The sequence below is a fragment of the Panulirus ornatus genome, chromosome 4, assembly GCF_036320965.1.
Source record: "Panulirus ornatus isolate Po-2019 chromosome 4, ASM3632096v1, whole genome shotgun sequence".
Lineage (NCBI taxonomy): Eukaryota > Metazoa > Arthropoda > Malacostraca > Decapoda > Palinuridae > Panulirus > Panulirus ornatus.
The window spans coordinates 60,187,378-60,215,181 of NC_092227.1; the positions used below are offsets into that span (position 1 = coordinate 60,187,378).

Here is a 27,804-nt window from a genome sequence, read left to right on the forward strand (position 1 = left end):
AATATTTTGCTAAGATTTTCGACTTTTTCAGATTTTAATGCAAATTTGGGAATATGTCGTATTCTATATGGTGATTAAGGATATCGAGTCAAAATAATGCATTTCATAAAATTAAGCGCTTACTTACATACTTAACATTAATTAAAATTATATTATGCTAATTACTCGACTAATTACACGAATTTTATGGTTTGACCACAGATTCTTATTCAGCACACGTAAAAACATCCATGCTGAAAATTTTAGGAAAATCTATGTTTTCAAAAAATCTAAGAAAAATCCAAGGCTATATATATATATATATATATATAGCCTTGGATAATATTTTGCTCAGATTTTCAACTTCTTCAGATTTTAATAAAAATCTGGGAATATATCGTATTCTATATGGTGATTAAGGATATCGAGTCAAAAGACTGCATTTCATAAAATTAAGCGCTTAATTACATACTTAACATTAACTAAAATTATATTAATGTTCTAATTACTCGACTAATTTCACGAATTTTAAGGTTTTGACCACAGATTCTTATTCAGCACACCTAAAAACATCTATGATGAAAATTTTAAGAAAATCGATTTTTTCAATAAAATTAAGAAAAAAGCCTTGGATAATATTTTGCTCAGTTTTTCAACTTCTTCAGATTTTAATGAAAATCTGGGATTATCTCGTATTCTATATGGTTATTAAGGATATCGAGTCAAAATACTGCATTTCGTAAAATTAAGCACTTAATTACATACTTAACATTAATTATAATTATATTTATATGCTAAATACTCGACTAATTACACGAATTTTAAGGTTTTGACCATAGATTCTTATTCAGCTCACCTAAAGACATCTATGATGAAAATTTTAGGGAAATCTGTTCTTCAAAAAAATCAAGAAAAATCCAATAATATTTTGGATAATATTTTGCTCAGATTTTCTACTTCTTCAGATTTTAATGAAAATTTGGGAATATGTCGTATTCTATATGGTGATTAAGGACATTGAGTCAAAATATTGCATTACATAAAATTAACCGCTTAATTACATACTTAACATTAATTATAATTATATTAATATGCTAATTACTTGGCTAATTACACGAATTTTAAGGCTTTGACCAAAGATTCTTATTCAGCACACGTAAAAACATCTATGTTGAAAATTTTAGGAAAATCTATTTTTACAAAATATCAAGAAAAATCCAAAGCTATAGCCTTGGATAATATTTTGCTCAGATTTTCAACTTCTTCAGATTTTAATGAAAATCTGGGAATATGTTGTATTCTGTATGGCGATTTGGGATATCGAGTCAAAAGACTGCATTTCATAAAATTAAGCGCTTAATTACATAGTTAACATTAATTACAATTATATTAATATGCTAATTACTCGACTAATTACACAAATTTTAAGGCTCTGACCACAGATTCTTATTCAGCACACGTAAAAACATCTATGCCGAAAATTTTAGGATAATCTATTTTTTTCAAAAAGATCAAGAAAAATCCAAGGTTATATATATAGCCTTGGATAATATTTTGCTCAGATTTTCAACTTCTTCAGATTTTACTGAAAATTTAAGAATATGTCGTATTCTATATGGTGATTAAGGATCTAGAGTCAAAATACTGCATTTCGTAAACTTAAGCACTTAATTACATACTAAACATTAATTATAATTATATCAATATGCTAAATACTCGAATAATTACACGATTTTTAAGGTTTGACCACAGATTCTTATTCAGCACACGTAAAAACATCTATGCTGAAAATTTTAGGAAAATCTATAATTTCTAAAAATCAAGATTTTGCTCAGATTTTCAACTTCTTCAGATTATAATGAAAATCTGGGAATATGTCGTATTCTATATGGTGATTAAGGATATCGAGTCAAAAGACTGCATTTCATAAGATTAAGCGCTTAATTACATATCTAACATTAGATAAAATTACATTAATGTGCTAATTACTCGACACCCTCTATTTTCATTTCAAAATATATCAAACCAAGATTCAAACATCTAACCAAACTGTCTCAAAATATATCAAACTAAGATTCAAACATCTAACCAAACTGTCTCAAAATATATCAAAATAAGTTTCACACATCTAACCAAACTTAGTCTCAAAACATCTCATCAAACTAAGTTTCAAACATCTAGCCAAACTAAGTAGCAAACACCTAACCAAACTGTCTCAAAATATATCAACCAAGATTCAAACATCTAACCAAACTGTCTCAAAATATATCAAACCAAGATTCAAACATCTAACCAAACTGTCTCAAAATATATCAAACTAAGATTCAAACACTAACCAAACTGTCTCAAAATATATCAAACTAAGATTCAAACACTAACCAAACTGTCTCAAAATATATCAAACTAAGATTCAAACATCTAACCAAACTGTCTCAAAATATATCAAACCAAGATTCAAACATCTAACCAAACTGTCTCAAAATATATCAAACTAAGATTCAAACATCTAACCAAACTGTCTCAAAATATATCAAACCAAGATTCAAACACCTAACCAAACTGTCTCAAAATATATCAAACTAAGATTCAAACATCTAACCAAACTGTCTCAAAATATATCAAACCAAGATTCAAACATCTAACCAAACTGTCTCAAAATATATCAAACCAAGATTCAAACATCTAACCAAACTGTCTCAAAATATATCAAACCAAGATTCAAACATCTAACCAAACTGTCTCAAAATATATCAAACTAAGATTCAAACACTAACCAAACTGTCTCAAAATATATCAAACTAAGATTCAAACACTAACCAAACTGTCTCAAAATATATCAAACTAAGATTCAAACATCTAACCAAACTGTCTCAAAATATATCAAACCAAGATTCAAACATCTAACCAAACTGTCTCAAAATATATCAAACCAAGATTCAAACATCTAACCAAACTGTCTCAAAATATATCAACCAAGATTCAAACATCTAACCAAACTGTCTCAAAATATATCAACCAAGATTCAAACATCTAACCAAACTGTCTCAAAATATATCAAACTAAGATTCAAACACTAACCAAACTGTCTCAAAATATATCAAACTAAGATTCAAACACTAACCAAACTGTCTCAAAATATATCAAACCAAGATTCAAACATCTAACCAAACTGTCTCAAAATATATCAAACCAAGATTCAAACATCTAACCAAACTGTCTCAAAATATATCAAACCAAGATTCAAACATCTAACCAAACTGTCTCAAAATATATCAAACTAAGATTCAAACACTAACCAAACTGTCTCAAAATATATCAAACCAAGATTCAAACATCTAACCAAACTGTCTCAAAATATATCAACCAAGATTCAAACATCTAACCAAACTGTCTCAAAATATATCAAACCAAGATTCAAACATCTAACCAAACTGTCTCAAAATATATCAAACCAAGATTCAAACATCTAACCAAACTGTCTCAAAATATATCAAACCAAGATTCAAACATCTAACCAAACTGTCTCAAAATATATCAAACCAAGATTCAAACATCTAACCAAACTGTCTCAAAATATATCAAACCAAGATTCAAACATCTAACCAAACTGTCTCAAAATATATCAAACTAAGATTCAAACATCTAACCAAACTGTCTCAAAATATATCAAACCAAGATTCAAACATCTAACCAAACTGTCTCAAAATATATCAAACTAAGATTCAAACACTAACCAAACTGTCTCAAAATATATCAAACTAAGATTCAAACATCTAACCAAACTGTCTCAAAATATATCAAACCAAGATTCAAACATCTAACCAAACTGTCTCAAAATATATCAAACTAAGATTCAAACACTAACCAAACTGTCTCAAAATATATCAAACTAAGATTCAAACACTAACCAAACTGTCTCAAAATATATCAAACTAAGATTCAAACATCTAACCAAACTGTCTCAAAATATATCAAACTAAGATTCAAACACTAACCAAACTGTCTCAAAATATATCAACCAAGATTCAAACATCTAACCAAACTGTCTCAAAATATATCAAACTAAGATTCAAACACTAACCAAACTGTCTCAAAATATATCAAACTAAGATTCAAACATCTAACCAAACTGTCTCAAAATATATCAAACCAAGATTCAAACATCTAACCAAACTGTCTCAAAATATATCAAACTAAGATTCAAACACTAACCAAACTGTCTCAAAATATATCAAACTAAGATTCAAACATCTAACCAAACTGTCTCAAAATATATCAAACTAAGATTCAAACATCTAACCAAACTGTCTCAAAATATATCAAACTAAGATTCAAACATCTAACCAAACTGTCTCAAAATATATCAAACTAAGATTCAAACACTAACCAAACTGTCTCAAAATATATCAAACTAAGATTCAAACACTAACCAAACTGTCTCAAAATATATCAAACCAAGATTCAAACATCTAACCAAACTGTCTCAAAATATATCAAACCAAGATTCAAACATCTAACCAAACTGTCTCAAAATATATCAAACTAAGATTCAAACACTAACCAAACTGTCTCAAAATATATCAAACTAAGATTCAAACACTAACCAAACTGTCTCAAAATATATCAAACCAAGATTCAAACATCTAACCAAACTGTCTCAAAATATATCAAACTAAGATTCAAACACTAACCAAACTGTCTCAAAATATATCAAACCAAGATTCAAACATCTAACCAAACTGTCTCAAAATATATCAACCAAGATTCAAACATCTAACCAAACTGTCTCAAAATATATCAAACTAAGATTCAAACACTAACCAAACTGTCTCAAAATATATCAAACTAAGATTCAAACATCTAACCAAACTGTCTCAAAATATATCAAACCAAGATTCAAACATCTAACCAAACTGTCTCAAAATATATCAAACTAAGATTCAAACATCTAACCAAACTGTCTCAAAATATATCAAACTAAGATTCAAACATCTAACCAAACTGTCTCAAAATATATCAAACTAAGATTCAAACACTAACCAAACTGTCTCAAAATATATCAAACCAAGATTCAAACATCTAACCAAACTGTCTCAAAATATATCAAACCAAGATTCAAACATCTAACCAAACTGTCTCAAAATATATCAAACTAAGATTCAAACATCTAACCAAACTGTCTCAAAATATATCAAACTAAGATTCAAACATCTAACCAAACTGTCTCAAAATATATCAAACTAAGATTCAAACATCTAACCAAACTGTCTCAAAATATATCAAACTAAGATTCAAACATCTAACCAAACTGTCTCAAAATATATCAAACTAAGATTCAAACATCTAACCAAACTGTCTCAAAATATATCAAACTAAGATTCAAACATCTAACCAAACTGTCTCAAAATATATCAAACTAAGATTCAAACATCTAACCAAACTGTCTCAAAATATATCAAACTAAGATTCAAACACTAACCAAACTGTCTCAAAATATATCAAACCAAGATTCAAACATCTAACCAAACTGTCTCAAAATATATCAAACTAAGATTCAAACATCTAACCAAACTGTCTCAAAATATATCAAACTAAGATTCAAACATCTAACCAAACTGTCTCAAAATATATCAAACTAAGATTCAAACATCTAACCAAACTGTCTCAAAATATATCAAACTAAGATTCAAACATCTAACCAAACTGTCTCAAAATATATCAAACCAAGATTCAAACATCTAACCAAACTGTCTCAAAATATATCAAACTAAGATTCAAACACTAACCAAACTGTCTCAAAATATATCAAACTAAGATTCAAACACTAACCAAACTGTCTCAAAATATATCAAACTAAGATTCAAACACTAACCAAACTGTCTCAAAATATATCAAACCAAGATTCAAACATCTAACCAAACTGTCTCAAAATATATCAAACCAAGATTCAAACATCTAACCAAACTGTCTCAAAATATATCAAACTAAGATTCAAACACTAACCAAACTGTCTCAAAATATATCAAACTAAGATTCAAACACTAACCAAACTGTCTCAAAATATATCAAACTAAGATTCAAACACTAACCAAACTGTCTCAAAATATATCAAACTAAGATTCAAACATCTAACCAAACTGTCTCAAAATATATCAAACCAAGATTCAAACATCTAACCAAACTGTCTCAAAATATATCAAACCAAGATTCAAACATCTAACCAAACTGTCTCAAAATATATCAAACTAAGATTCAAACATCTAACCAAACTGTCTCAAAATATATCAAACTAAGATTCAAACATCTAACCAAACTGTCTCAAAATATATCAAACTAAGATTCAAACATCTAACCAAACTGTCTCAAAATATATCAAACTAAGATTCAAACACTAACCAAACTGTCTCAAAATATATCAAACCAAGATTCAAACATCTAACCAAACTGTCTCAAAATATATCAAACTAAGATTCAAACATCTAACCAAACTGTCTCAAAATATATCAAACTAAGATTCAAACATCTAACCAAACTGTCTCAAAATATATCAAACCAAGATTCAAACATCTAACCAAACTGTCTCAAAATATATCAAACTAAGATTCAAACACTAACCAAACTGTCTCAAAATATATCAAACTAAGATTCAAACACTAACCAAACTGTCTCAAAATATATCAAACTAAGATTCAAACACTAACCAAACTGTCTCAAAATATATCAAACTAAGATTCAAACATCTAACCAAACTGTCTCAAAATATATCAAACCAAGATTCAAACATCTAACCAAACTGTCTCAAAATATATCAAACCAAGATTCAAACATCTAACCAAACTGTCTCAAAATATATCAAACCAAGATTCAAACATCTAACCAAACTGTCTCAAAATATATCAAACTAAGATTCAAACATCTAACCAAACTGTCTCAAAATATATCAAACCAAGATTCAAACATCTAACCAAACTGTCTCAAAATATATCAAACCAAGATTCAAACATCTAACCAAACTGTCTCAAAATATATCAAACTAAGATTCAAACATCTAACCAAACTGTCTCAAAATATATCAAACCAAGATTCAAACATCTAACCAAACTGTCTCAAAATATATCAAACTAAGATTCAAACATCTAACCAAACTGTCTCAAAATATATCAAACCAAGATTCAAACATCTAACCAAACTGTCTCAAAATATATCAAACTAAGATTCAAACATCTAACCAAACTGTCTCAAAATATATCAAACTAAGATTCAAACATCTAACCAAACTGTCTCAAAATATATCAACCAAGATTCAAACATCTAACCAAACTTAGTCTCAAACATCTCATCAAACTAAGTTTCAAACATCTAGCCAAACTAAGTAGCAAACACCTAACCAAACTGTCTCAAAATATATCAAACTAAGATTCAAACACTAACCAAACTGTCTCAAAATATATCAAACTAAGATTCAAACACTAACCAAACTGTCTCAAAATATATCAAACCAAGATTCAAACATCTAACCAAACTGTCTCAAAATATATCAAACCAAGATTCAAACATCTAACCAAACTGTCTCAAAATATATCAAACTAAGATTCAAACACTAACCAAACTGTCTCAAAATATATCAAACCAAGATTCAAACATCTAACCAAACTGTCTCAAAATATATCAAACCAAGATTCAAACATCTAACCAAACTGTCTCAAAATATATCAAACCAAGATTCAAACATCTAACCAAACTGTCTCAAAATATATCAAACCAAGATTCAAACATCTAACCAAACTGTCTCAAAATATATCAAACTAAGATTCAAACACTAACCAAACTGTCTCAAAATATATCAAACTAAGATTCAAACACTAACCAAACTGTCTCAAAATATATCAAACTAAGATTCAAACACTAACCAAACTGTCTCAAAATATATCAACCAAGATTCAAACATCTAACCAAACTGTCTCAAAATATATCAAACTAAGATTCAAACACTAACCAAACTGTCTCAAAATATATCAAACCAAGATTCAAACATCTAACCAAACTGTCTCAAAATATATCAAACTAAGATTCAAACATCTAACCAAACTGTCTCAAAATATATCAAACTAAGATTCAAACATCTAACCAAACTGTCTCAAAATATATCAAACCAAGATTCAAACATCTAACCAAACTGTCTCAAAATATATCAAACCAAGATTCAAACATCTAACCAAACTGTCTCAAAATATATCAAACTAAGATTCAAACACTAACCAAACTATGACTCAAACAATGATAACACACAGATAGTGGAAAAAAAAGAGCAAGTATAACGACATAGTCTGTCAATTATCTTTGATTGTGTTCAAATTTACAGAATACAGCCTTCCAGTTCACTACAGGAAAATAAAAAAAAAAAATCTATTGCCAGTGTGCTGAGGGAGCAGTGATTTCCAAACCTATATATGAGAATCTTTTTCCAATATGAAATCTACGACAACATGAATCTGTGCCACAGTCTAAATCTTTCCCTGGCATCCTCGTGTAAGTTACCACTATATTCTCCTAAACAATGTCATTACACATGTGTTTTTCACACGGTCGACATTTCCTCCTTATATCTTTATCAATAACGCTATTCTGTACTTACCTTACGTGTCATTCACCTTGTATTCTATCCTACATGTCCAAACCACATTAAAAGTCTTTCAGCCAAACGTCTTCTAAACTACTATATCTTACTATCACCTATGTATTATTCTTATAATCTTCATTCCTTACTTTACCTATCCTCACCTAACTGTACCTACACTACGTGACCTACCGTTCACCACTACTCTTATCCATAACATATCCTGACCCAGAAAAACTCAAGTTACTCTTTAGTGTCTAAGAAGAAGAGAAAACGCGATGCATCGTGGAAATGCCTCACGACATACAACCCGCCACAATCATTCCTTGAAGCATTCTAGTTACACGTTCAGGTCATCCCCGTCACCAGCCTTTCTTATCGTCACTTCCAAGTCTAAAACATTTTTCTGTAACTAGTTTTTCCCCACCCACACTGATACCGCACCGTGGCATCTCATCCCTCCATGAAAGAACACCCTTCCATCTTAGTAACTATTTATCTCTTCCGCTCATTTCATTGCCATCACCTCATTCTTATCCTCGTCCCACATACTGACCCGTTCACGAAACATTCAAACACCCACGTTCATGTTACAGGGTCTTGACGTGCTCCCATATTTCTTATGAGATGGGCGAGCACACGAGACGTTTGTAGAGGATACCAAAATATAATTGTCTAAATCTAGAGCAAGTAAGAATTCTGAGGGCGTTTACTTGGTCTATTCTCTTTATGTTGCTATTATAGGTGGTGTGGGGAGCGACTGTCATATGTCACGTCCAAAATACTTAAGAATCTTTATTGACTGGGAATCACTGGCCATTGAGGATGGGGGATGTTACACCTCCTCCACCTCTCACTACTCGTCGAACAATGGGCACCTGACGAAGACTGAGGTATATATATATATATACACCCAAAATGGACGATACCTTGACTCAGGGATACATATGTCCGATGAAGGTCGGCTAACTATGAACAAAACTGAAAAAGTTGTAAAAGCAAAAACTGGACAACACATAGTTAGATACCACTCGTGTGTGTGTGTGTGTGTGTGTGTGTGTGTGTGTGTGTGTGTGTGTGTACCCTGGTTATTAATAAACGGGAGCCATTACTTAGTTTATCTGAAGGTTATATTCAGAAACTGAGAACAACGTGATTACAATATATGTATACTAAGCGGTCTTGGAATTCGCCCACTTCCGAACAGAATTCACAAAGCCTCTCATATAATCAAATATAAATACATATTAAGGTAGGGATTTCAATAGGCAACTAACACTGTCCTGGTAGAAGAGGCAGAGTGTGTGATATATAAGATGGCTGAGCATCATCCCTGGACAGTCGTCTCTCAGGCAACGAGCTCTGCTGATCCTCACATCACACGACGCCAAGATGAACGTTCTGGTGAGTATATAAAGTGGTGGCTCGTCCACCACACATACGACCACTCTCTACAGTCCTTTAAACTAAAGACTCGTCTACCATACATTATCCAGTGCTCTGAGCATAAGTCTCGTACAAAGAACCACAACACTCTCCAATCCTCTGAGCTTAAGGCTCATTATATTTTGTACGTTTCTCTCTCGGCAAACAAAGTCAATATTCAGCTTTAGAGATTTGAGGAATGATCAAAAAAAAAACTTGCACGAAGGAATACTTGTTTCATCTCTGATGGTAAGATGTGGACCTTAAGGACCTGTAAATGGTTGTCAGAAGAAGTGACCAAAAATAACAGCAGAAATAATAACAAACGTAACAAACGTAGCTCCTAATTAACTTGTCCCTCAACCCTACTGTACCTAATAAACTTGCTCTTATTCACATTTACTCTCAGCATTCTTCTTTCACACACTTTACCAAACTCAGTCACCAACTTTTGCATTTTTTCACCCGAATCAGCCACCAGCGATGTATCATCAGCGAACAACAACTGACTCACTTCCCAAGCCCTCTCATCCACAACAGACTGTATACTTGCCCCTCTCTCCAAAACTCTTGCATTCACCTCCCTAAAACCCAACCCATAAATAAATTAAACAACCATGGAGACATCACACACCCCTGCCGCAAACCGAAATTCACTGGGAACAGATCATTTTTCTCTGTTCCTACTCATACGCATGCCTTACATCCTTGGTAAAAACTTTTCACTGCTTCTAGCAACTTACCTCCCACACCATATACTCTTAATACCTTCAACAAAGCATCTCTATTAACCCTATCGTATGTCTTCTCCAGATCCATAAATGCTACATACAAATCCATCTGTTTTTCTAAGGATTTCTTACATACATTCTTCAAAGCAAACACCTGATCCACACATCCTCTACCAATTCTGAAACCACACTCTTCTTCCCCAATCTGATGTTCTGTACATGCCTTTACCCTCACAGGCAATACCCTTCCATATAATTTCCCAGGAGCACTCAATAAACTTATACCTCTGTAATTTGAATATTCATCTCTCTCCCCTTAGCCTTTGTACAATGGCACTCTACGTATGCAATCCGCCAATCCTCAGGTACTTCACCATGAATAATACAGCCGTTAAATATCCTTACCAACCAAACAACAACACAGTCATCCCTTATCTTATAAATTCCACTGCAATACCATCCAAACCCGCCGCCTTGCCGGTTTTCATCTTCCGTAAAGCTTTCACTACCTCTTCTCTGTTTACCAAGCCATTCTTCCCTTACCCTTTCACTTCGCACACCACCTTGACCAAAACACCCTATATCTGACACTATCCTCAAACACGTTCAACAAACCTTCAAAATACTCACTCCATCTCCTTCAAATATCGTAACCGTACTTAAGAAAAAGTAGTTTCTTTCAACGTATGAAATATCAAAGACGAATAACTTACATATAATCTACGTTATCAAAGTTTCTAATATCTATTCATAGGATGTTTAGTAACTAAAATCTTTCCTCCAGATTCTTGTTTGTGTTCTGAGCGTGGCGGGCATGTCTGTCGCCCAGCCGCACAGCCAATGGTCCCGTCTTGCAAGACAGGATCTTGTCAGCACCCAAGAGATCCTTGGCGTTCTGGAAGATAGCCTACCTGCCATCAAATCAGCCGTAGACAATACCAACGGAGAGCCTGTGAGTTTTGTTACAGCGATGTCTCGAGGGATCCTATCTGTACTTCGTTCCATCTTGACCCTCACGAAAGGGAAGGTGAGCAGCTTCGAGTACGACCAACAAATGAGGAGGATACAAATGGCAGAGAGTATGCTGCCAACGATCATACGACAGCTGACTGAAAATACAGGCAACCCACAACGGACCACCTCTGGTTCTGACCTGCCACGACGCGCGTCTCAACCTGGCCTCCCCAGAACCACGTCCCATTTTGACCTCCCAGGGTATGACAGGCACTCCTTTCCTCGCCGCAGCCCCGACAGGAAATACTGAAACCAGGAGTTTACACGAGAGATTATCTCTCCTCTCAGATGTAAGTCCTTCGTATAAAAGGTCAACCTTTTATAAAGATAAATAAAAAGTTATGAAAATATAATGAGATTCTCCACTTCCCTATTAATCTTAAGATAATTCTATATGGAACTTTAATGATGATCTACGATATAAACAAGAACACGATCTTGGGCAACAGAAAAGACAGAGGACATTTATACACCACCCATATCGGCAAGATAATGTATATACTAAAACACAATCTAACCAAACCATAACAGTCTTAAACAATGATGCCACATGCAGTCAAAAGCTTTGGATATGTCAAGGGCAAGCACGCAGAATCTTAACGGGATGATGAAGGGACATTAAGGAAACAGGAAAGAATATCACCAGTAGATCTCACCTTACGGAAGCCATACTGGTGATTGGAGGGAAGAATGACAGATTCAAGATGTCTGAGGATACACTGGTCAACAACAAATTTTCATCACACATGGCTTGTTGTGTACTTGATGCAGTTCTGGACGCTGATTCCGAAAATGCAACCCATTTTCTTCTATCACGACTACTTTTCATGAGAGATTTGACACTGCCGAAATATAAAGCTGAATATTTAGCGTTTCGTCAAAAAGAAAAATATCTGCTCAAGAAGGACGCTCGCATAACTTATCTCAGGAAAAGGAGTCAGACTCTTACTTGTCATTTTCAGTGGATGGGCCGCTCTGTTTATACAACAACAAGGACACAATTTTCCACTGTTCTTCCCAAGAGCAAGATCCCTCTCAATGTCACTTGTTCATCAACTCATCTAAGAGAAGTCTGAAGGCGGTGCTGCTCCACAACGGGCACAAGAAACCCTCCGTTCTTAGATGCCATAAAACACAAAAATTACATCTGGAAAATATATGGCGACTTGAAAGTGATCGACATGCTGATGGGAATGCAGTCATAATGCACGATATACCGCTGAGTTTTATGCCTCTGGGACGGTCGAGCAACTTCCAGGCATCATGTGGAGTCGGACGGGCCTCAGCAAAGATAGTATAGACCAGAAATTCTGAGTGTCCTGGATAAGCCTCTGGTTCATCCACAAAATCTCCTTCTTCCCCCACTGCTCCACATAAAGGTTTGTCTCATGAAGCAATTTGTGAAAACACTAGCCAAGAGAAACTCATTAGGATTCGAGCATATTGTGAAAAAAACTTCCAAAGATCACTGAGGCCAAGTTGAAAGAAGGCATCTTCGTCGGTCCACAGACAAAGGAACCCCTGAAAGACCACAATTTCAGCACACATCTTGATGACTTGGAGCTGGAAGCCTGGAACGCTTTCAGTTGGCTGTGTGAACATTTCTTGGGAAACACGAGACCTCTGGACTTTGAAGGCGGCGTGAAAAGACTTCTGAAATCCTACACTGCTATGGGATGTAGGATGTCGCTCAAGGTGACGCAAACCCAGCCTCACCTGGAAACCAAGTACCCTCCTCGCTTCCTCATTGCTCACATGCCTCACTCTCTTGATCGAATCTCTTTACTACTTCGAGCAGCTTTCTTCCCGCACCACTTAATAACAACACCTTCCACACAGCATTTCTAACCATATCATACGCTATATTTCTAGCATACATTCTTCGAGGCAAACACCTGAGTCACACATCCTCTACTACTCTCTAGTCTGAAACTGTGTTTACGCCACTACCGTCTTGATCACCGCTCTCCCATACAACTTAAAAGCTAAGGTCAGTAAAGCTTATAATCTATAAATAGAACATTCACTTTTGTCCCTATTCTCTTTATACAATGGCACTAAACAGGCATTCCGCCTATCCTCTGGCACTCGCTATGAGCCATTCATGTACTGAAAATCCTGAATAACCACCAATCAGCAACACAATCAATCACCTTCATGGAAAGTCAACATCAGTCCCATCTACTCCAACCGTTCTGCCGCGTTCTATCTGCCACCACTTTTCTTTCCACTAAACCACTTGCCATGACTGTCACTTCGCATACCTCCATCTCCAAAACATCCCACGTCTGCTGCACTGTTATCGAACACATTCAACAGCTCTTCAAAACACTCAATCCTTCTCTCCTTTCACCTCATTCTTGCCGGTTACCGCTTTCTCATTTGCTCCTTTCACTGATGCTCCTACTTGTCCTCTCGTTTTTCACACACTAGAAACATTTTTTATTCTTACTAAATTTGCCGAATACACACGCATGCCAACTCTCATGTGCCTTCTTTCAGCCCTGCACCTTCATCTATACCTCCTGCCGCTATCTCTTGTGCCTCTCACACTCATATGCACTCCTTCCCTACAAATAATTCTCAAGCTCTCTCTCTCTCTCTCTCTCTCTCTCTCTCTCTCTCTCTCTCTCTCTCTCTCTCTCTCTCTCTCTCTCTCTCTCTCTCTTCCTTCCATTTTCACTAGCAACTTAACTTCCTCATCCCACCACTCACTACCCCTTCTCACTTGTTTACCTTCCACCTTCCGCGCGCAAGCCACTTCCCTCACACATGTAAGCGGTGTGTAGTACTTGCCTAAACACCTATTCCTCAACCAATCGCTTCGCTTCATTCACTCTTACATTCTGCCATTCTACACTCAATTTTTCCTACTATTTCTGTCCACACGCCTCTCTTACAAGCTCACTTACTTTCACAATCCTTTTCTCAACCATACCATTTTCCTTTTATGAAACCGCTACAAACCTCCGCCCTCGCCTCCACCAAATAATGACCAGACATCCCACCAGCTGCCATCTCTCAGGACAGTCACAAACATGAGTCTCTCCTTTACGTGCCCGTCCAAAAATGCCCCAAACTGCATTTACATACGTAATTACATACATATATACATACATATATATTTGCTGATAACTACGAGGAAAATTAAACATAAGACCTAAGTGCACTTTCGCGTATAATCACATCGTTAAGGGACACACAAGAATAAAACAGAACACATAGAACAGTCAGCACATATAAGGAGGAGGGACAGAGCTAAGATGCCGTATATACACAAGAGTTTCCAATAGGTGGCGTTCGGGTCTGGCACCGTACCTGTGGTAAAATCTTATCATGTGGACAAGGAATCATATAAAAATTTTGCCGACGATAAAGCTATCTAATTTGTATAGACTTTCACGATCATTCATGTTGCAACTTTTTGTGTATCTAATAAAAGAAGATTTAATGATGTTTCTCTTGGTCAAGGAGTAACAGCTCATAACTGAATTAACACTACTCCAGTCAATACAATGGTCGTACTTTTCAACATGATTAAACGAAGCATTTGCTTCTCGTCCTGTTCGTAAACAATATCAATGTTGCTTAAGTCCAACAGAGAGATCCTTACCAGTCAGCCCAATATAGAACATTTTACAGCGTTTATAGGTTATAATGTAAACACAGCCCGCAGAATTTTCTGGCGAGTTTTTTTTTTTATTAAGGTTTTCTTAATATTGTTATTGTTGAGAGCAACATTCACATTATTGGATTTAAACAAGATTATCAATAAATGGAAGGACTAATGGATTCTCGGTATCAAGGAGAAGTTTGGGGTTAACTCTATAAAATGATTTCATTGCCAACCTAAGAGATTGGATCCAGTGGAACATATCTTCTCAAACTCTTTATCAAAAAACCAACCTAAGAGATTTATCAGTGCAAGTCTAGGATACTTTAACTTGGATCCAGTAGAACATATCTTCTCAAACTCTTTATCAAAAAAATTTGGACTGCATATACGTAACGCCCTAAGGAACATCGACTGGAATGATGATGTGTAATTGTCTTAGCTGAGTAACACTGAAAACAGGAACAAATATCAGTAGGTCTTCTGTAGATGCTAAACCTTATGGATCATGCAATCTAAAGATGGTGACATGCAATCATTTTCAACTTCCACGGCAAATTTGATAGAAAGTACTAAATTGCCAAGCAAAGGGAGGAATGTTTGAAAATTACTTGTTGGCTAACCACAAAGAACATCGTCTACATACCCAAACCAGATTGCATTAGTGAGCAAGATATTTCTTAGTAAGTTTATTTGAATTCCATGTATAGATTACTTGATACTGGTGAGAGAGATTTACCAATCACCATACCAAACTTCTGAGCATATTATTCTCCATTGAATTGTAAAACACAGTGGTCTGTACACAGTTCTATCAGTTCAAGAAACACAGAATTTAAAATAGGTAAATCAAGATTATCTAAGGCATCAAACAGATATTCTAAGAGGTAATCAATCGGTTAGTTTCTTAATTAAGCCCACGAGTTGGTAATATATCAAAATCTAATATCATGAACAATGTAGATTCAGTTTCCAAGCTTAATAATGTCTAAGTTGATTTATATTTCAAGCTTGTAAGTTCTGAAATGTCATCCCCCTTGTTCACAAAAGTTCCAGTTGATGACCTCTTAGAATATCTGGTTGATGCCTTAGATAATCTTGATTTACCTGGTTCAAAGTCTAGGTTTCTTGAACTGATGAAAATGTGTATAACAGACGGTTTTGAAATTCAGTGGAAAATACCATGCTCATAAGTCTGGTATGGCGATGGGTTACCCTCTTTCACCAGTATTAAGGAATCTATATATGAAATCAAAACAAAGTTACCAAGAAATATCTTACACGATAAGGCAATCTGGTTTAGGGATGTAGATGATGCTCTTCGTGTTTGGCCAACAAGCGGAAATTAAAAACATTTCTAACTTTGCTTAACAATTTAGTTCCTTCTGTCAAATTTACTGTGGAAGTGGAAAATGACTATATTACAATTTTTAGATTACTTAATCCATAGGTTTGGAAAGATTTTAAGTCTAGCAGCTACAGAAAACCAACCAATGTTTCTTCACATATTCATTATCACTCAAGCAACATGACAGAAGTAAACAATTATCATTCCAGTCGATGTTCTTTAGGGCATTTTACATAAATGCAGTGCAGAATGTATTGATGATGAGTTTGAGAAGATACATTCGACAGGATCCAAGCTAGAGTATCCTAGAACGTTAACAGGTAAATCTCTGAAGCTGGCAAAGAAATAATCTTATATAGAGTTAATCCCGAACCTCCCCTTGATACTAGGAATCTTTCAGCTCAACCATTCACTGATGATTCTATTTAAGTCACCGCTTACTTAAATCCTTTAATGTGAGCAAAGCCTCATTTGATAACAAGACTATTAAGAACATCTAAATAAAACAAAAACTCCAGAAAAGTCTGCGGGCTGTTTACATGCAAAAGCTGTAATATGTTATTATAGTCACACCGTTAAGGACCTTTCAATTAAGATTAAACAACATAAAAATGGTATAAAAACAGGACAAATATTCGAATGCTTCATTTAATCATGTTAAAAAAAAAAATATGGCCTTTATATTGACTGGAGTAGTGGTAATTCAGTGAAAAACAAATATCACCGAGTCTTCTATCATTAAGATACTCAAAGAACTGTAACATGAATATCAATGAAGGTCTATCCTGACTGGACCGCTACGTTGTAGGCAATGTTTGTAAACTGTTTCTTCCCATGTCTTGTTCACGTCATAAAATTTTATGACAGATAAGATGCCACACCAGATCACCACCGACCCGAATACCAATCATCTAGTAACACGGCATAGTTGCGTCTGTTCTTCTTTATATATATATATATATATATATATATATATATATATATATATATATATATATATATATATATATATATATATATATATGGACTGTCCTGGGTATTGTATCACATTCTTGTATCTCCCGTGAAGATGTGCTTCAATTATACACGAAATTGCACTTGGGACTTGTTTCAATTTCCTCGTACTTATGAACAAATACTAGATCACGCGCATATATATATATATATATATATATATATATATATATATATATATATATATATATATATATAAGTACACATCAGTTGTGTGTATTTGAGCAGGTGCTTTTACCCTGCGGTGTGCGTGTGTGTGTGTGTGTGTGTGTGTGTGTGTGTGTGTGTGTGTGTGTTCTTCCCTTTGCTCTACGTTTCTTGTCTTATCTTTTAAAGTAAATTTCTCACAAAGTCCCAGGCAAATGAGCTGCTTTGCAGCTCGTCCTTGACTGAGCACCTGGTGTTTGGTCGGGTCTCTGGGCTTCAGTCCTCCCCACTACCAGGGGGTTATCAAGTCCGTCAACTTGATGCTAACATCCATCAACCGAAAAAAAATTACTCGAACACCTTCTTCTGATGTTGAGGAAAATTCAAAGGCCACGTACACTCTCACTTAGTATGTGCCCAATCAATACCTGACTTTGACTGGGGATATATATATATATATATATATATATATATATATATATATATATATATATATATATATATATATATATATATACATATATATATATATATATATATATATATATATATATATATATATATAATATGCCTGGGGATAGGGGAGAATGAATACTTCCCACGTATTCCCTGCGTGTCGTAGAAGGCGACTAAAAGGGGAGGGAGCGGGGGGCTGGAAATCCTCCCCTCTCGTTTTTTTTTAATTTTCCAAAAGAAGGAACAGAGAACGAGGCCAGGTGAGGATATTCCCTCAGAGGACCAGTCCTCTGTTCTTAACGCTACCTTGCTAACGCGGGAAATGGCGAATAGTATGAAAGAAGATATATATATATATATAATACAATATAATATATATAAATAATTATATATACATATATATATATATATATATATATATATATATATATATATATATATATATATATATATATATATATATATATATATATATATTCTTTCTTTTTCTTTCATACTATTCGCCATATCCCGCGCTAGCGAGGTAGCGTTAACAGCAGAGGACTAGGCCTTTGAGGCAATATCCTCACCTGGCCTCGTTCTCTGTTCCTTCTTTTGGAAAATTAAAAAAAGACGAGAGGGGAGGATTTCCAGCCCCCCGCTCCCTTCTCTTTTAGTCGCCTTCTACTACACGCAGGGAATACATGGGAAGTTTTCTTTCTCCCCTATCCCCAGGGAAAAAAAAAAAAAAAAAAAAAATATATATATATATATATATATATATATATATATATATATATATATATATATATATATATGGATAGAGTTGTGCGCAGGAGGGTGGATGTGCTGGAAATGAGATGTTTGAGGACAATGTGTGGTGTGAGGTGGTTTGATCGAGTAAGTAATGTAAGGGTAAGAGAGATGTGTGGAAATAAAAAGCGTGGTTGAGAGAGCAGAAGAGGGTGTTTTGAAATGGTTTGGGAATATGGAGAGAATGAGTGAGGAAAGATTGACCAAGAGGATATATGTGTCGGAGGTGGAGGGAACGAGGAGAAGTGGGAGACCAAACTGGAGGTGGAAAGATGGAGTGAAAAAGATTTTGAGTGATCGGGGCCTGAACATGCAAGAGGGTGAAAGGCTGGCAAGGAATAGAGTGAATTGGATCGATGTGGTATACCGGGGTTGACGTGCTGTCAGTGGATTGAATCAGGGCATGTGAAGCGTCTAGGGTAAACCATAGAAAGTTGTGTGGGGCCTGGATGTGGAAAGGGAGCTGTGGTTTCGGGCATTATTGCATGACAGATGGAGACTGAGTGTGAACGAATGGGGCCTTTGTTATCTTTTCCTAGCGCTACCTCGCACACATGAGGGGGGGAGGGGGATGGTATTCCATGTGTGGCGAGGTGGCGATGGGAATGAATAAAGGCAGACAGTGTGAATTGTGTGCATGGGTATATATGTATGTGTCTGTGTGTGTATATATATGTGTACATTGAGATGTATAGGTATGTATATTTGCGTGTGTGGACGTGTGTGTATATAAATGTGTATGGGGGTGGGTTGGGCCATTTCTTTCTTCTGTTTCCTTGCGCTACCTCGCAAATGCGGGAGACAGCGACAAAGCAAAATAAATAAATATATATATATATATATGTATATATATATATATATATATATATATATATATATATATATATATATATATATATATATATATATATATCGAGGATGTAAAGCATGTGTACGAGTAGGAAGAGAGGAAAGCGGTTGGTTTCCAGTGAATGTCGGTTTGTGGCAGGGGTGCGTGATGTCTCCATGGTTGTTTAATATGTTTATGGATGGGGTAGTTAGGGAGGTGAATGTAAGACGGCAAGTATGCAGTCTGTTGTGGATGAGAGAGCTTGGGAAGTAAGTCAGTTGTTCGCTGATGATACAGCGCTGGTGGCTGATTCTAGTGAAAAAAAAAAAAAAAATATATATATATATATATATATATATATATATATATATATATATATATATATATATATATATATATATATATATATCAAAGTAAACACGGCCTTGAAGTGGGCATACACTTGTCCTTGTTATGCCGTTGACAAAATCAGTATAAAATGAAATCTTTTGTCAATGCAAAAACTTGATAACATACATCAAAACTGTTTCTCTGTTCAAAAATGGTTTATTTTACGTAACATCTGAGAAAGCTGGAAAATGTCATTTCATTACATACACAAGAAAATATGTACATGGATACGAAACAATTTCGGTATTCTTCCCTCTACTGACGAGAATTTATGCAGCCTCTCATATTCTCAGAATTACAATCCACTTGCCAATTCAATAGGCAACTAACACTGTCCCGTTAGGGGAGGCAGAGTGTGTGATATATAAGATGGCTGAGCATCATCCCTGGACAGTCGTCTCTCAGGCAACGAGCTCTGCTGATCCTCACATCACACGACGCCAAGATGAACGTTCTGGTGAGTATGTAAAGTGGTGGCTCGTCCACCATGCTACCACGCTGTGTCTTGTTCTCTGAGCTTAAGACTTATGATCAATAAGCTGTGTATCTAGTCCTCTGTGCTTAAGACATATAATCAGTATGTTGTGTAGCTAGCTGTCTGAGCTTAAGGCTTATGATTAACAAGTTGTGTGTCTAGCTTTCTGAGCTTAAGACTTGCGGTAAACTGTGTATGTGTCTCAGCAAACGAAAGAAAGGTATCGATACATGATCTCTAACAGTACTTAGCTTACACTGAGCCAGCCACCAGCAGAGTACGTGACGTCCACATTATCAGAGCAGTAACACAATAAGGCTGACGTCAAACACCGTAAGCCTGTGTGTATCTTAAGGGATGATAATTCATTCCTTTACGATAGGCCATAATTTTGACATAGTTCGATACCCTGAGGCTCTCTATAATTAATTTACCGTCCAAGACCTGTACCACAGAATGCATGACAGTTCTCTGAGGTTAACGTATACAGAGAGTAAGGCGGACACCGGAATGAGAGACTGCTGATGACGAGGACACATCTTCTGGTTCGTAGTGACAAACGTATTCTCTAAATGTTGCAGTGTGAGTAACTCTAGTCAGTCATACGGCCATTACAGCACGGTGGTGATGACTTTAGATGGTCATTACTGGCAATGGGTTCCGACGGGCGACAACGGAGCATCGCAGGTACTTTCACGATTCTCGTTCTGATAGTCTGACCACAACACAGATAACACAGTTACTTACTGGTCACGGCGACCATCGTTGACCTGTGCCATGTCCATAACAGTAAATGAGAAAATCTGCGGCCATTTGGTGGTGCTAATCACTCACTAAATGAAGTGCGGTGCGCTAATCATCAACCTTAACCCAAGACGCAACTCATGCATGACAACATCATACCAATAAACTTCGAAAACACTGCCATCAGTATTGGGTAACAGAATCCCCCGATATCCGATTTGGAAGTTAAGTGATAATCTCACAGAAAAAAACTACATGCAACGCTCCCGGTATGTGGCTAAATACACGAACTTCCTAAAGTGCAGCTGCTGCAGACCTCACCAATATATTTTTTTATTCTTTACAAGCTGAAGATAAGACCACAATCGCGTTCCCAGTCCAAAAAAGAATCGTAAAGGTTTTAGTGATCAACTTTCGAGTTTACAAGACAGAAACCTTAAGAACCAGGAAGGTCCTGTTTTTTCTTTCATCCTAAAGATGTGTTGTCTGAAGTGGACTATGAGAAGAAGATGGACATAAAAACACCTAAGTTAAGGGTATCTTGAGGATAGGTAACTCAGACGTGTTCTACGAACCTATGGATGGGATCAAGGGAAAGGTGTACCGAGATCGCAAGATGATACATAAGATTATCTTCAGGAAATTGTGAGAATTCTTATGGTGCAAGATGGTTTGAAAACACACACATACACACACGCATATATATATATATATATATATATATATATATATATATATATATATATATATATATATATATATATATATATATAAATAAAAATATATATATATTTTATCCCTGGGGATAGGGGATTAAGAATACTTCCCACGTATTCCATGCGTGTCGTAGAAGGCGACTAAAAGGGGAGGGAGCGGGAGGCTGGAAATCCTCCCCTCTCGTTTTTTTTTAATTTTCCAAAAGAGGGAACAGAGGGGGGCCAGGTGAGGATATTCCACAAATGCCCAGTCCTCTGTTCTTAACGCTACCTCGCTAACGCGGGAAATGGCGAATAGTTTAAAAGAAAGGAAAAAAAGGGGGTGACTGTATTGTTGACTGGTTGGTAAGGTTATTTAATGTATGTATGACTCATGGTGAGGTGCCTGAGGATTGGCGGAATGCGTGCATAGTGCCATTGTACAAAGGCAAAGGGGATAAGAGTGAGTGCTCAAATTACAGAGGTATAAGTTTGTTGAGTATTCCTGGTAAATTATATGGGAGGGTATTGATTGAGAGGGTGAAGGCATGTACAGAGCATCAGATTGGGGAAGAGCAGTGCGGTTTCAGAAGTGGTAGAGGATGTGTGGATCAGGTGTTTGCTTTGAAGAATGTATGTGAGAAATACTTAGAAAAGCAAATGGATTTGTATGTAGCATTTATGGATCTGGAGAAGGCATATGATAGAGTTGATAGAGATGCTCTGTGGAAGGTATTAAGAATATATGGTGTGGGAGGCAAGTTGTTAGAAGCAGTGAAAAGTTTTTATCGAGGATGTAAGGCATGTGTACGTGTAGGAAGAGAGGAAAGTGATTGGTTCTCAGTGAATGTAGGTTTGCGGCAGGGGTGTGTGATGTCTCCATGGTTGTTTAATTTGTTTATGGATGGGGTTGTTAGGGAGGTAAATGCAAGAGTCCTGGAAAGAGGGGCAAGTATGAAGTCTGTTGGGGATGAGAGAGCTTGGGAAGTGAGTCAGTTGTTGTTCGCTGATGATACAGCGCTGGTGGCTGATTCATGTGAGAAACTGCAGAAGCTGGTGACTGAGTTTGGTAAAGTGTGTGGAAGAAGAAAGTTAAGAGTAAATGTGAATAAGAGCAAGGTTATTAGGTACAGTAGGGGTGAGGGTCAAGTCAATTGGGAGGTGAGTTTGAATGGAGAAAAACTGGAGGAAGTGAAGTGTTTTAGATATCTGGGAGTGGATCTGTCAGCGGATGGAACCATGGAAGCGGAAGTGGATCATAGGGTGGGGGAGGGGGCGAAAATTTTGGGAGCCTTGAAAAATGTGTGGAAGTCGAGAACATTATCTCGGAAAGCAAAAATGGGTATGTTTGAAGGAATAGTGGTACCAACAATGTTGTATGGTTGCGAGGCGTGGGCTATGGATAGAGATGTGCGCAGGAGGATGGATGTGCTGGAAATGAGATGTTTGAGGAAAATGTGTGGTGTGAGGTGGTTTGATCGAGTAAGTAACGTAAGGGTAAGAGAGATGTGTGGAAATAAAAAGAGCGTGGTTGAGAGAGCAGAAGAGGGTGTTTTGAAATGGTTTGGGCACATGGAGAGAATGAGTGAGGAAAGATTGACCAAGAGGATATATGTGTCGGAGGTGGAGGGAACGAGGAGAAGAGGGAGACCAAATTGGAGGTGGAAAGATGGAGTGAAAAAGATTTTGTGTGATCGGGGCCTGAACATGCAGGAGGGTGAAAGGAGGGCAAGGAATAGAGTGAATTGGAGCGATGTGGTATACAGGGGTTGACGTGCTGTCAGTGGATTGAATCAAGGCATGTGAAGCGTCTGGGGTAAACCATGGAAAGCTGTGTAGGTATGTATATTTGCGTGTGTGGACGTGTGTATGTACATGTGTATGGGGGGGGGGGGGTTGGGCCATTTCTTTCGTCTGTTTCCTTGCGCTACCTCGCAAACGCGGGAGACAGCGACAAAGTATAAAAAAAAAAAAAAAAAAAAAAATATATATATATATATATATATATATATAATAAATATATATATAATATATATATAATATATACATAATATATACATATACATATATATATATATATATATATATATATATATATATATATATATATATATATATATATCCGACTGTCTGTACGTCATCTCAAAACTATTAGTCACCATATTCAGGTGTAAGAGGCTCACAATGACTGTATTTGTTGCATATGCTCTATCGAGACGATGTGCTGAAGGATTCCTCCCACTGGAGTGTACTAGATAAAGCAGAAAACGTAGGTACTCTGGGGGGACTTGAGAGTGAAGAGGGAAGTTAGCGTTTGAGTAAGGAATAAAATAGAAAATGAAGCTACTGTTGACACTGTGATCAGGTGTATATAACCGGTGAATAATACGTTAAGCTATGTGCATTAACATATACATGATGTAGTATATATATATATATATATATATATATATATATATATATATATATATATATATATATATATATATATATATATTGAAGTATGTTTAATCTAATGACTTACAAAGTGGTGTCTACTCGTCTTTTTCGGTTTCATCTAAATGCCAAAGTTATTTTGTTGTTCTTAGAAATAAGCACTTCCAAAAGTATATCCCAAAGATGGGAGGCCACTCCTGCACTTCCATTTATACAGTCCTATCACTTTACCTCCCAACTTAAAAGTCTGTAATTTCTTCACAGTTCGTGTTTCCAGCTTTCTCAGTCTCTTCCTGACCATCAGCATGTTTTCTCAAAGCGTTGTCCACTGGTGCTGCCTTGGTCCAAGTTACTCCTCTCTGTAAGACTTCGAGGAAACCCATGTTGTAGAAGCTGACGTTCTAAAAGCTCTTGATAAGGTCGTGGCATCGGGATTTCATCGAAGAGTTCTTGTCTCTTGTTTTCGCTTCCCTCTCCAACTCTCAAAAGTCTCACAGCCAAGCTTCTTCTCTGGTCCGATCCGTTTCCAGAACAATTGAGGATCAGCCTCTTCGTCTCCGCCCCCTTCCTTTACATCAACAACATCTCATCATTAACAGTTATCTCAATGTACTCGTACGCTGATGACCTGGCCCTACTACAATCAGCATTTCCTTTAAAATTTGTTCTGTCTTCTCTAGCTTGATCTAGGCCTCGGCTCATCGCAACCACCTCCATAAAATTCAGAGCTGGAATGTCTGCCAGATGACACACCGATAAAGGTGATATACAACACCAGAGTTGAAAGTAGTTGGAGACAAGTCGTGTTAAAGATCAACAGATGTCGGAAGAAAATGTGTGAAGGCGGATGCGTGAATGAGTTCGATCATAATAAGCTGACTTAGCATTTAATGGCAAATATAAATAAAATTACTAGCGACTCATATTTCATTTAACACACTCGACGTGAGTTACAGATTTATATGTGTGTGTGTGTGTGTGTGTGTGTGTGTGTGTGTGTGTGTGTGGAGCTGATCCACGCTTTGTTAATGCTGACGGAATACACATTAATAGGTAGTCAAGTAGATATTCTAAAATTAAGCAGCCATCCATCAAAAATAAAGAACAGCACCTTTTGAAAACGAAATATCGAAGACAAGTGATTGCCAAATCCTCCAAGTATACCATTATAAAGTTTCCAGTCCTTTATATATGTGTTAAGTATAGTAACCGAGATCTTTCCAGGTTCTTGTGTGTGTTCTAAGCGTGGCGGGAATGGCTTCTGCAGTGCCGCACGGCGACTTGGCCCGCCGCTCACAAGATGTGATCAGCGACCAGGAGATTCTTGGCGCCATAGCAAAACTTCTGCCTTCCATGAGGTCAGAAATAGGCAAGGCCAGAGGGAGGCCTCAGGATATTCTCCAGGTGATGGTTGACGGGGTCATGTCTACAGTTCGTTCCATGTTGAGCCTCATGAGCAGTCAGGCGGGAGACTTCGACTACCATCAACGAATGAGTCAGCTGGAAACGGCAAAGGGCATGATACCGAACATCATGGAAAGCCTGAGTGGCACAAATAACAACGGAGGGGACAGCCCGCCTCGTCATGAACCAGCAGACAAGACCTCACACTTCGACCTGCCGGGGTATGACAACGCCAACTGAAATCAAGAGTTTATATTCGAGAGATTATAATCTTTCGTCTCACATGTAATCCTGTAAATCTAAGGTCAACCTTTTCTTTCTTTTTCATTAAAAGATGAATAAAAGAATGAAAAATAGTGTCGTCTTCTCCTCACCTAGTAATCCTAAGATGATTGTCTTCGGTTCTGCAGTAATGATCTTTCATATGGACGATGGAAAGATTTCGTGCTACACAAGAGGCTTAAGAAAATCCCCACACGGGCGCCACAGGGAAGGGCAGCCGGCGATTTAGCTAACTCACTTCGCTTCGCTCTAATGTACGAAGGAAACCAGTAGGAGGTGCTAGAGCATGGGTCAGCCATGTGTAAGAATGAGATATAAGAGCTATTATATCCCCGTTTTCTACCTGCTAATGTAAGAACTCTTACCATCCCCCGTTTTCTCTTTACCAGTGCTCTTTTACTTCACAAACCATCACCGCTTAGCGCCCATTATCTTACAGATAAACAGAAGCGATCCCTACACCCAACCCCTCCTGACCCGATGCCTACGCTACAACAAGCGATCGTACCACAGCCACAGAAGTAACTGATGGTACAAAATGCCTCACTATTTACCTCAGTAATCATTCTGCTGCTACTCGACTTTATATATGTGTGTATATATATATACATATATATATATATATATATATATATATATATATATATATATATATATATATATATATATATATTGTAACTGTTCACAGGGGTGCGCGTGACCTATTATTGGCTGACAACCACGAGGGAAATGAAACACGGTAAGTGCCTCTTCCTTGTACATCAACTGACTGTTCTGTCTTCTATCTCATTCTTGTATCTCCCATGACGATGTGATCACTGCACAAAAGTGCTCTTGGGAACTTATCGTGTTTCATTTTCCTCGTGCTTATCAGCACACACATACATATATATTGATAATCAACTTACTAATCACAAAACCCGGAGGTCACTTATATGAGAATCGTGCAGCTTTAGAGACTGCGTTTTAATTATAAGCAGGAAAATAATAGACTTTTTTGGAGCAAGGAATTCCTCGACGAGACCATTCACTCCTTTTCGTCCAGTAACGAAAGAGACTTTTCACTTACAGTGTAATGGGTACAGTAAGATATCTGGAAGGTGTGTGTGTGTGTGTGTCGTGCTCCGCACTAGAACTCCCTCTTCAACAGACTACTCGAGTCGTTCTCCACACTAGAACTCCCTCTTCAACAGACTACTTGAGTCGTTCTCCACACTAGAACTCCCTCTTCAACAAATTACTTGAGTCGTTCTCCACACTAGAACTCCCTCTTCAACAGACTGCCTGATACAAACCGTGATGGTTGGTATACCATTAGAAGTTTTGCTACATCAGGTCAGGTCATATAACCTGTCATGTAGGGTGATGTGCAGTGTCATCCTGAGAGAATTCTCTTGTTGGTAGCAAACGAGA

At 36.4% G+C, this 27,804-nt stretch overlaps 2 protein-coding genes and 1 long non-coding RNA gene across 9 annotated transcripts in view; 2 read left to right on the forward strand and 1 right to left on the reverse strand.

The window, feature by feature from the left end:
• The window catches only part of LOC139766508 (uncharacterized), a 1,237,960-nt gene that overhangs the window by 570,963 nt on the left and 639,193 nt on the right, over positions 1–27,804 (reverse strand). The window lies entirely within an intron of this gene.
• On the forward strand, positions 9,744–12,119 carry LOC139764540 (uncharacterized). The gene is made up of 2 exons (XR_011716400.1): positions 9,744–10,000; positions 11,537–12,119. It is a non-coding gene; the product is annotated as an uncharacterized lncRNA (long non-coding RNA).
• On the forward strand, positions 20,697–26,465 carry LOC139766504 (uncharacterized). The gene is made up of 2 exons (XM_071695196.1): positions 20,697–20,812; positions 25,930–26,465. The coding sequence occupies exons 1-2, from the start codon at positions 20,801–20,803 to the stop codon at positions 26,347–26,349; spliced, it is 432 nt and encodes a 143-aa protein (XP_071551297.1). The 5' UTR covers positions 20,697–20,800; the 3' UTR covers positions 26,350–26,465.